Genomic DNA, 11,092 nt, shown 5'->3' with positions numbered 1-11,092 from the left:
GCATTGTAGGAAGTGCCTGTGAAAATAATGAATACTGCAATCATTCTAGAGTTTTATTTGCCTTTATTTAGCCATCTTGTGCATTTACTTTCAAATTGTCACACCACCTCAGAATGCTATATGAGCAGAATGCATAAGCAGAGTCCCCTTTATATGTGTCTAATGAAAACCTTACAATACCCTTCAAGAGATACCTTTCACATCTCTGCACCATTATCCGGTAAAGCATGTATAGTATATACTTCAAGAAGCATCTGCGCTTACAACAAGTAAATGTCATGTTTGTCTTCTTATAACAGTTACAGTGAAACACGGAAAAGGTCATTTACTAATAGGGCTACATGGTTCTGAATATTGGCCAAGCTTTTTAGTAAGTCACATTGCAAGCCTACAAAAGCAAACCAGTTGATGTTTGTTAGTATCTGACAACGTGCACTGATACTGAACACTGAGAGATACCTAGGTTTATATTCAAACTTCATTAAATCATATTCATGCTCTGCAGTTTTAACTATTTCCTTTCAAAATACCCTTATGGATCCAGTACACATCAGTTGTTTTGTCATGTCACTAAACTGATCGGAGCACCTGCCCCTCACTGGGCGGCTCACACCTTCTTGGCACAGTCGGGGCAGTAGATGTCCTCCTCGTTGATGACGAAGCGCTTGTTGGCCAGGGAGAGGGAGCACTTCTTGCAGTTGAAGCAGTACTCATGCCAGGAGTGACCCTCATAGTTCACCACGTTGGTCCCGTGGCCAAACCCTGGAGGAGGTGAGTGAAGACCAGGAATTAGTCCACGATCTGAGTGTGTGCGAGTGTGTATGTGTGTGTTACCTCACCTGTGATGGGGTTCTTGCAGGCATTGCACTTCTTGGCCACAGAGGTCTTGTAGCAGTCCACACAGTAAACATGCTCCTCGTGGGAGGTGAAGCGCGCCCCGGCCAGGGGCTTACGGCAGGTACGACACACAAAGCACTCAGAGTGCCAGGGCTGGTCCTGGTAGCTAAGACCCCCTGAGGTGATGGCCTGAGGGAAGGAGGGGATGGAGGGGTTGCTATTGGAGCTCAAAAAGACATCTGGAAGGGTGAAGGTATCTCGTGTTTACCTGCTTGCAATGGAAGCATTTCTTGGCAAACTTCTTGTCGTGGCAGGGAGCGCAGTAGATGTCATCGCCCTTAGTCAGGAAGCTCTCGGTGCCGATTGGCTTCTTGCAGTCATAGCAGGTGAAACACTCCTCATGCCAGACCTTGTTCTTATACTCCACATTCTTTGATCCTGCAAGTCACACGCGTGTCAGTGTCACTGGAATATAATAGAAACATGCATTGTCCACACTCCAGACGTGCTTTGGTTGCTGCCACATGGAAACATGCAAAACACAGTGTACACAACAGATGTAACTGAAGCGTGCCGTATCAGTTGCTGTGAACCCATGTGTGTACCAACCTGGCATGACCACCTTGTAGCAGCCCTGGCACCGGTTGCCATCCTCGCGAGAGCCGCACTTGCCACACATGATCTTGCCATCGTCCCTGGCGCTGAAGGACTCGCTGGCTAGCGGCTTGTAGCACTTGGCACAGCGGAAGCAGTCCTCGTGCCAGTAGCGGTTCTTATGGTGCAGTTCCTGGACAGGAAAGAGATGGGGAGAGGGGGAGGAAGGATCACATGATACCGAAAACAACCTTCTTCCTGTTCAGTTGGAGGATCATTTTTCATGGATTTGCACTTATATTTTTACATTTCACAGATTTCTGTTGGAGAACTGAGCCTGTCCCATTTGGAAGGCACCGAGTGTCAGTTGGAGAGCAGCGCTCTGTGAAGGGGCTGAAAGCCCACATGTCCACTCTCACGGAACGAGAATGGACACGGAACAAACACTTCAGACCTCATTAGCATTGATAGTGTGTTCCTCACACGTAAGGATCTGGGACTGGAGATCAGTGGCGTGTGTGATGATGCTCATGGCGGAGGAGGGACGAATAATGTCGTCCAGGCTTTAATCTGAACTGGAGCCCAAGGGCTTGGTTGCTGATTCTATTATTGAGCCATAAAAACAAAGAAAGACGCCTGGACACAAACGCATGCATCTCTCTCTCTCTCTCTCTCTCTCTCTCTCTCTCTCTCTCTCTCTCTCTCTCTCTCTGTCTCTCTCTGTCTCTCTGTCTCACACACCCACCTTGGCATCGACACCAATGGGACGGCGACACTCTGCGCAGGTGTTGGCACACAGTTTGTCGAAGCACTTGGTGCACACGTGTTTCTCATCCTTCTTCACGTATTTCTTGCCTTGCAGGTTGTCACGGCAATAGTAGCAGTCGAAGCGTTCGGTCATTGTGGAGGTGAGATAGCTCTTCGGCCCTTTAGAAACATGACACAGGGATGAGATTTAATGGCTGACAGACTTTCAAGGCTAGTTCCACAGACCAGATTAAGTGAAGTCCTAGATGGGACATTTGAAGGTCATTTTAATGGTTTCTTTTCATCAAGGGAGGCTTCATAAATTTATACTTGATTATTAAAATCCAAGCTGTAGATTTCAATTATTGTATTATGATGTTGTACTGATTTACCACAGAGGGGCAGTGTTGTTCATATTTAGATTTGATCAACATCATACCAGACCCACTCTAATACTGGAGAGAACTCACCATGCAATCCATGGCTAATATACCATCTTAGTACTTTAGTAAGATATACATCTCTCAACATTCTGATACATTACTTACAAGTAAATCCCTCAAAGGTTACACAGCTGACTATGACATCATCCATCCATGACGTGAACACAATAAAACTACAGTGTAAACGACATGCTCCTTAAAGATATTTCAAATAAACACACACACACACACAACCCTGTCCTGTACACCATAACAAGACAGAACAGCAGGAAGGTATACATGTTCAAGATGTACCCCCACAGTGTGTCCTCTAATCAAGCACAGCCAAGCACCGCTTAACCACAGCATGCCAGACCGCTGAGGGAGGTGTGTGGAGCCCGGTGAGGGGGGTCAACGTGGCCCACAGATGTCTGTGGGCCTGAACAGAGCTGCACTATGAAGTCACCCAGTGTCTGTGGGCCTGAACAGAGTTACACTATGAAGTCACCCAGTGTCTGTGGGCCTGAACAGAGTTACACTATGAAGTCACCCAGTGTCGGTGGGCCTGAACAGAGCTGCACTATGAAGTCACCCAGTGTCTGTGGGCCTGAACAGAGCTGCACTATGAAGTCACCCAGTGTCGGTGGGCCTGAACAGAGTTACACTATGAAGTCACCCAGTGTCTGTGGGCCTGAACAGAGTTACACTATGAAGTCACCCAGTGTCTGTGGGCCTGAACAGAGCTGCACTATGAAGTCACCCAGTGTCTGTGGGCCTGAACAGAGCTGCACTATGAAGTCACCCAGTTTCTCCACGGCTGCTGCTTTATCAGGCTTTGCTGGAAAGTTTTTCATCTTATTTTTAGAAAGCCTGGCTCCCCCACTCCCTCCATTCCATCTCTCTCTCTCTCCCCCTCCCTTTCTCTCTCTCAACCCTTTTGTCTCTCGTCTAGCTAGCGAGATATCATTGGTTGTTTTTGTAAACAGAGTAGTCCCTTCGCTCCTCTCATCAACATTCCGGCATTCCCATCCCAACAGGCAGCAGGGAACATTCACAGGCACCACCACAGTACAGGCTCTAGTAGCTTTTTCGAATGTTTGTTAAGGGTGTGTGTGGGTGCGAGAGAGAGTGTGTGTGAGTATGTGGCTTCTTGCCTTGATTGACCTTTCAGTAAAGATGTTACCTGAACTCTGATTTAAGGCTAGTCAGGCAATTCTGCAAGACGTTATGTCAAAAGGATAGTCAACAGTACACACAAGCAAGGCTATAATTCAATTTGAACTGTAATTTCTTTGACATTTATGTTAAATGATTGTAATATCTACTTTCTAATCCTGTTTGAACCACAAGAGTGATGGAGGGAGGAAATACCCTTGACAAAATGACATTATATTCTGGTAACCATAGAAACACAGCAAATATTTATGAGAATGTTTTGCAGCTCTGTAAATGATGTGTGTAAGTGTGTCTGTGTGCGTGTGTTGAGGAGAAGCCTCAGGCTCTGAGGTATGTGCTCCAAGCTGCGGGGGCTGGTGTAGATGGATGGATGGACCACACGACTGAAAGAAGCCTATCTGCAGCTGGACCAGAAGGATGACCCCCCCCTCATCAGCAATGATACAGACCAAACAGGATTAGTTGATTTGAATCCAACTGGCAGGAGCAGGCCAATGGTCTAGTCAGGAGGTCAGTGTCATGTTATTTTAACACAATGGAGAAAAGCCAGATAAACGATCCAAATGATCCAAATTCCATACTGAGTACTTGAGCTCACAGGAGAACATGTAGACTCTTGGTCTGGTGAAGATTTTGAGGTCAGAGCCACTGGAACCATTGTCAGCGTATAAATGTCCAGTGATTGAGCACTAAGCCTTTCAGAAGGGGATTATAAAACAGCTGCCCCCACAGAAACAGCCATGGTATGCACCAACAGTAAGTTCAGGAGGGGTTGGAGTTTACCACTTGGGTCTCTGGGGGGAGAACACTGCACTTCACAGTGAAAGGTCAGAGTGAGAGAAGGCTGGGTGGTGAGTCAGAATGGTGCCAGAGATAGCCACACACTGGTGTAGATGGATGCTCTTACGGTTCATCAAAGCTGAACCACTCAACACAGGGGGGTCGTGTGAGTCAATAACATCAACAGCTCTGGTCAAAGGGCCATCTGTGACCTCCAAGATATTATAGAACAATCAAACCAAACACACTGTTGAACAGCTTGCTCACTGTCGAATATAATATGCCTGTAGAGAGCTCATTCAATTACCATGGAATTAATCCTTGTTGTTCAGTGATGATTAAAAGCTATATAACCAAATGCTATCTCTTAAAACTGCATCAATACCACAAAAGTGCATTCACCAAGCCTATCCTTGACATAGCACAAACTGCCAGAGGACCTTAACTCATTCAATTTAAGCCTCACTGATGTTAGTAAAACTTCTCCAGCTCCAATGTGAAAACTATACTGTAGCTTAGCTATCCTGTGTTAACCAAGTGTTATCCCCGGAAGAACCATTTCAGCATCCCTCCACACCTCCCCCAGTCTCCTTCTTTACCTGAGTGTCTGTAGGTCATGGTGAAGTCCGGGAGATGGAGAGAGACTAAGATAGAAAGAGAGATGAAAAGAGAAAGACAGAGCCCAACTAACAAGGAGAGAGTAGTATCCACAGAAGACCCAGAGAGAGGAACACCCCCCCCCCACCAAGGTATGGGGCTATATACCCTCCTCTGACCCGTGCCCTGCCCACACCCATCCTCTACCCCCCAGCCCAGCCCATCCAACCCCACCCCACCCCCAAATCCAACCATGAACCATCCTCTCCATGTAAGGGTATCATGCCTCTACAGAATAGGGTGTAGTGGGGTCAGTGACAGACCTAGGCGAGGATAGTAAGAGAGATCTGATTCCATGGCGATGACATCAGAGGTACTACAAGGGGTTTGAGGGATCTACAATGAGGACCTCTGAGGACTAAAGATAAGCCCACTGGCCCAACGTCATGTTCTGTTAGTGTCGAGGCAGTGATGAGGTCCACACAGACTAATTAACACAAAGTATCAAGGGAGGAGTCATGCAGCAGAGAATGGATACTACTAGAGTGGCAGGGGAGCGTCATGTAAACAGTATGTGAATCAGGTCTTGGGTACACCTCGGTTTGTGTATGGTTTGCATCATCACACAAACTTGTTGTTGGTCTACTCAAGACGCTGTGAATATGTTTGTGTGTGTGCGTGTGCAGCCATGCGCATGCTCGTGTGTCTGTATTTACATAAAATAATGATGTCTTCTGAAAACTATGCATCTGAGAGGTGCCAGCCGAGGCTCATCCGCTCTCACACACAAGAGAAGAACATTTACTTCATTTTTCAATGTTGAATTCCTCTCCCTCATGACCCAGCGGCCCTGAGAAGCTATTTCCTTGAAAGGAGTGGGGTGGTTATGGAGCTCTGATCCGGGTGCAGAGCACAGCATGAGAGGCTTTCTGGGCTACACACTGCACAGTCAACACTCCTACCATCCGGTCTGAAGCCTGGAGCGGACCTACAATACAGATGATAAAAAGAGGTAAAGCTAGAAAAGGGTTAAATAGAGGGAGAGAGGGAGGAGAGACAGACAGACTGAGGAGAGAAAGATTTTACGACAGAGAAAGAGAGTGGTGCCGAAGAAAACTTAGTAATGATGGGAACTGGGGTGGTGATTTCTAGAACATTTACTGGGCCAGGAACCCAATGAGATGATTAAGAGGCAATATAAAGTCACTGACCCAAGTAAATAGTTATGTTGTCTATTGTTTTCAATGGTTGATGACTCTGAGTGAATGTGAGTGTTTATGCATATTTTTGAGAGTTTGTCCTGAATAAAAACTGCAATAGCAGATTGGATCCAGCCAATTACAAACTGAAAGCTGTGTTAGTTCTGCTTTTCCACATGTTTAATCTGTTCCTCAATTAGCAAACCCACATAGAAACATTAATAATCAGGCCGGCGCCACAGACAAAGACACCACTTACACCCCCCCCCAAGTCATTTTCTGTCTCCGCTGTTTAATGTACTCACTCTAATTTCTCTTCATTTTTTTCATCCCCCAATACAGCGTCTCTCAGACTCTACCCTGTACCCTCCCCTCCAGCCGCCCATCTCTTCCTGGCTCTGGCAGCTGTTGTGTTGATTAAAGTTGTCCAGGGTTTGTGTCATTCATCAGCTGTTATAGACCACTCATGGTACCCTAGTCCTGGAGGTCAAATGGTTCCAAAGACTGAGAGCCGCAGGAATGCCACGACCATCAATATAGAATGTCTGTTTATGCAGTTGTGACAACAGAAGTACAGGTGTGTATGTGTGTTTCTATGAGCGTGTGTTTTGTGTGGGGGGCGTTTGACGGCGATCAGACAGGCTAATTTGCGGGCAGTGTGCGTTCTCTAGGCAGACAATAGGGTTGGAACCCAGCGCCTGCCCCCCAGCCTGTCTGTCCCTAAGGTCCTGCCCTTACGAGGGACAGAAATATCCACGGCCACCCACCCTGGCAGAGCCTGGAACATCACAGCAACCCAGACTGACACCTTTCCAAGTAAAAGCAAAAAACTGAGAGAGAGTTAAGCTAAGAAAAAAGTGTTGAAATGCCTTTTTCCTCAGGACTAAAGCAATCTACCAAATCATTGAGATATACCAATGTGTTAAATACTACTCTTGCTCTTGTTTTCTCTCTTCTTCTCTCTCCGTCGCTCTCCTTCTCTCTCCTTCTCTCTCTTTCTCCCTCATTCTCTTGGGTGTGGTCTTCTGCTTACTTTGAGATGAAAACAAAATATGACCACAGCTCTGGTGTGTTATTATGATATCATGAGAGAACATCTCATAAAGACGACTTCACCAGACATATAACTAAACTTAGTCAGTGTATGTGGTTCATGTTAAACTTCCGTAAACTCAGAAACCACATTGATATAGTGCGCGGTATAAGCCATGGTTCTCTATGTATGAGTTTGGCGTCCTGCAAAAATAAGAGGTTTCCAAAATATCTACCTCTCTAAAGACTGTGAGAAAGCCAGGGTAGACAGTGTGTGAGTGTGTGCGTGCACATGGGATAGCTTTAGAAAACCAGGAAGTCTGGAGGGTATCTACTTCCTGAACAGACTGATGGAAGGTCTCTAGGGTCGTTAGAGCCAGAACAAGCCTCCTCCTGTGTCTACATTGTGCACTGCAGCACTTTTGACCACAACACCAACTGATCTGAACTAGACAGACTTTCATTCTGGGTTCCTGTCTTAGTCTGGTTTTATATGGCTGTACTATTAACTGAAATTAATCAGTTAGACTTTACAATAGATTCATAAACCCTTCTTTTGAATGTTTTTGCATTCATATCTCCAGCCAGTTAGTCAATACCTTATGAGTTTGCAGATGGCTAGACTATCCCAGACAGAAACAAAAGGCCAGTCTATCTGTGGATTCATTTCTTTACATTTAGTCATTTAGCAGACACTTTTATCCAGAGCGACTTACAGTAAGTACAGGGACATTCCCCCGAGGCAAGTAGGGTGAAGTGCCTTGCCCAAGGACACAACGTCAGTCGGCATGACCGGGAATCGAACTGGCAACCTTCGGATTACTGGCCCGATTCCCTAACCGCTCAGCCACCTGACTCCTCTCTTTAAAGGTTCTGCTGTGACTCAGTCCCCCTGCTCTCCTGGTCAGTGGACAGGCCAGCAATAGACCCACCTAATCTCTACACACAAACCCTCACACACACAGGCAGTGACAGGGGCTGCAGGATTCTATCAACATTAGGTCACCTAGCAACAAAGGAAGTGAGGGTGGAGTTGTGAGGTTGACTGTGGCCAGATACGTGTGGTTTCGAAAGAGACGCTCAGAGTTCAGCCTGGCGGTTAGTACGGTGACTACACGGCGGTAACTTCCTTAGTTACAGGACGTGATACGGATATTGAATCAACATCAGCCAAGCCACACATAACTCCAACGGGTACACAAAGGTTACTGTCTCTGGACACACACACACAGACATGCCTATCACCCATATGTGTTTGTTTCTGCCATTTCATAAAGCACCAACTGTGAATCACACACAATCACAGATAAAGACGGGGGCCAGGTAACACTTCAGCTACCAGAACTCTCACATGACTCACTCTTCTATCGACACAAAAATCAAAAACTGCACGTCTGCTTGACTGAGACTGTCTGATGCCAGTTAAGGTTAAAGGGGCAGTCAGTGGATTAAAGGCTTGTAAAACACCTTCCCTCTCTATTTCTCTTCTCTCCTTTACTCCCTCCCGAAGGGGTGAGTCTCTGTTTGACCTCTACCTCAACCCCTCCCTACCGTCCAGTGGATGACTGTGTCAGATTGCATAAGAAACGTCCAGCCAACTCCCAGTCACCGATGTGAGGAGTCTGGTACTGTTTGTATAGCAGTTACACATTACGTCTCTAGAAAATAGGAATGAAGGCAATAAGAGCTCTTACTGTGAACCCCAATCCCCCAGCCTCCACTCCAAACAGACACACCAACGCAAATAAACGTGTGACATATTATGGCTCTTTCTCTCTCTGACAATAACAAAGCTTGTGAGGACAACGTTTTGGAGGACAGTCTTTATCTCTGCAGAACAGAATGTAATGGCAGCTCACTCTGTCTAAGCCACACACACTGACAGCCACTGCACATTGCCTAATTAGGATCTGCACAGCAGGGAGTTGGAGAGCTAATGACTTTATGGTTCCATGTGCTATTCTCATTGACATAAACACACACGCACAGAGCAAGGATGTACAGTAGGGCACAACTGTAAGAGCACTAAGGCACATACTTGTTCCAATGTACAAACATTGAAGAAGAAGGCTTCTAGGTAGAAAAGGTGTGACTTTAATTCCCCAGGATAAACATTGGACTGGGATCAAAGGCTAACTGTCTGACTGTACCTATACATGGGACACAGGGAACAGGCCCCTGCAGTAACCATGCCCACCAAGCTTATCTTACAACACAGGACAGTGACAAGGACACAGAAGAACACAAAGCAAGACATTTTGGTTTTTAATTTGAACTGGATGGATGAAAAAATAAGCAACAAAAAAGTTACAATGAAAAGTGGGCACTGAAACCAGACCACATACTAAAGTGGTTAAAGGTTTACCACTTAATATTGCTTAAAATGGTGATGTCATTGGGCCATTGAGAAGGAGTCCCAGACTGCCGTTAGGGCACTCCCCAGGTGTAAAAAAGCTGCAGAGAAGAGGTGACATCATTCATGGGGTCTGGAAGCGGTCCAGACCAGTGGTAAGGGCTAGCCTTTGTGTGTTTCTGAAGTGTTTAGGACCTAGAAGAACATTGCATTGGGCAATCTCAATCTATCACGGTAGTTGTCTTTTCTTAGGTCTACATGAATAGGAGATGTGTTTGTAGAAGTGCGAAAAATGTTATATATATATAAAAAGTATTTTCCTAATTTCGTTTCGATTAAAGGTCATGTTTCATGACCAAGAATGTTTCATTTTATTTTACAAGTGGATAGAAACAATTCCGAGACGAAAAAAGAAAATAAGTAAAGGGACCAAACATGTGACGGTTTAGGAAGTCACTCACCAAAGTCAATAAAAATTCCATTGACATCTGTCCACTTGCCAACAACTTTGAGCGCAATATATTCATATCATTTGTTCATGTCTAAAACGTCTAACCGAACATGCGTCTTTAGTTTCTAAGAGTGTTTAGAGATTCTATTTAACGATCTTTGTTTTGTCCACGCTAACTTGACAACTTAATGGCCACATTAAAAAAAAGTTTAGCTAAAGTTGAGATTATTGGTGGATTATTTATATTTCAATGGAAATTGCAGATAGGTATAGACTCACCTTTCCACGAGCTTGAAGATGCGCTCCTTTCTCTCAGCACTTGTGCGACAAACTGTTTTGGCTGCGGCGCTGACGGTCTTTAAATGCAAGAGGGAGTAGCGAAAAAAACCTTCAGGATATGATCCAAACCTCTACGAATATCAACAATGACCTCAGCCAGGAATTTACAAGCTGTCGCTATAAAGTTCTCGTTGGCTATACACTGGTAATGGAAGAAATAGGCAAAACGCTATACGTTTTTAGTAACGTTGCAGTCATGCATAACAAAGAGAAAAAGTTCAAGCTTTTATATGATATGCACATCTTCTTTAGATTATTTGTATTTTCTTTGTCATACTTCCGAAGATTGTTTATTTAACTATCCAGCTCATGAAAAATAAGGGAACCGTTTCACAGACTGAGTGTACATGCTTTATTGTATCATCTTAGGTTTCCATGTTGGTGTTCCTTCATCTCCTTCTTTGGTAATGCACATCTTCTACAAAGAAAGCTTACAGCAAGATGAGTCACTCTGAGCCTAAAGTAAATACATCAGAAACTTTTCTTCAAGCGTAAACAACTGAAAAAGAATAGTAAAGCCATGGTAAAGATACCGATGTGGCAGAAACCCAATTTACCAACCGTA

The 11,092-nt window shown here is 45.1% G+C and overlaps 1 protein-coding gene across 2 annotated transcripts; it reads right to left on the bottom strand.

Annotated features, from left to right (window-relative positions):
- Positions 1-43: 43 nt before the first annotated feature.
- fhl1a (four and a half LIM domains 1a) lies at positions 44-10,601 on the bottom strand. Of its 2 annotated transcripts, none has more exons than XM_067247203.1 (6): positions 10,468-10,601; positions 2,177-2,358; positions 1,447-1,624; positions 1,106-1,275; positions 840-1,026; positions 44-762 (listed from the first exon to the last, which is right to left on the bottom strand). In XM_067247203.1, exons 2-6 carry the CDS (start codon positions 2,330-2,332, stop codon positions 608-610), a joined length of 846 nt encoding a protein of 281 aa, XP_067103304.1. In that variant the 5' UTR covers positions 2,333-2,358; positions 10,468-10,601; the 3' UTR covers positions 44-607. The 2 variants fall into 2 exon arrangements, with proteins under 2 accessions (XP_067103304.1, XP_067103303.1); XM_067247202.1 differs by lacking the exon at positions 10,468-10,601 and adding an exon at positions 5,156-5,264.
- Positions 10,602-11,092: the final 491 nt, after the last annotated feature.

The sequence above is a fragment of the Osmerus mordax genome, chromosome 12 (genome assembly GCF_038355195.1).
Source record: "Osmerus mordax isolate fOsmMor3 chromosome 12, fOsmMor3.pri, whole genome shotgun sequence".
NCBI classification, from domain to species: Eukaryota; Metazoa; Chordata; class Actinopteri; order Osmeriformes; family Osmeridae; genus Osmerus; species Osmerus mordax.
The sequence above is the reverse complement of the archived record's forward strand: the minus strand, read 5'-3'. Positions and strand labels throughout refer to the sequence as shown.

Excerpts from the sequence above, each read along its gene's own strand:
- fhl1a (XM_067247202.1), bottom strand. Across the intron at positions 1,625-2,176 it reads CCATTGGTGTCGATGCCAAG|GAACTGCACCATAAGAACCG; the intron begins GTGGGTGTGTGA and ends TTTCCTGTCCAG. Across the intron at positions 763-839 it reads CTGCAAGAACCCCATCACAG|GGTTTGGCCACGGGACCAAC; the intron begins GTGAGGTAACAC and ends CACCTCCTCCAG.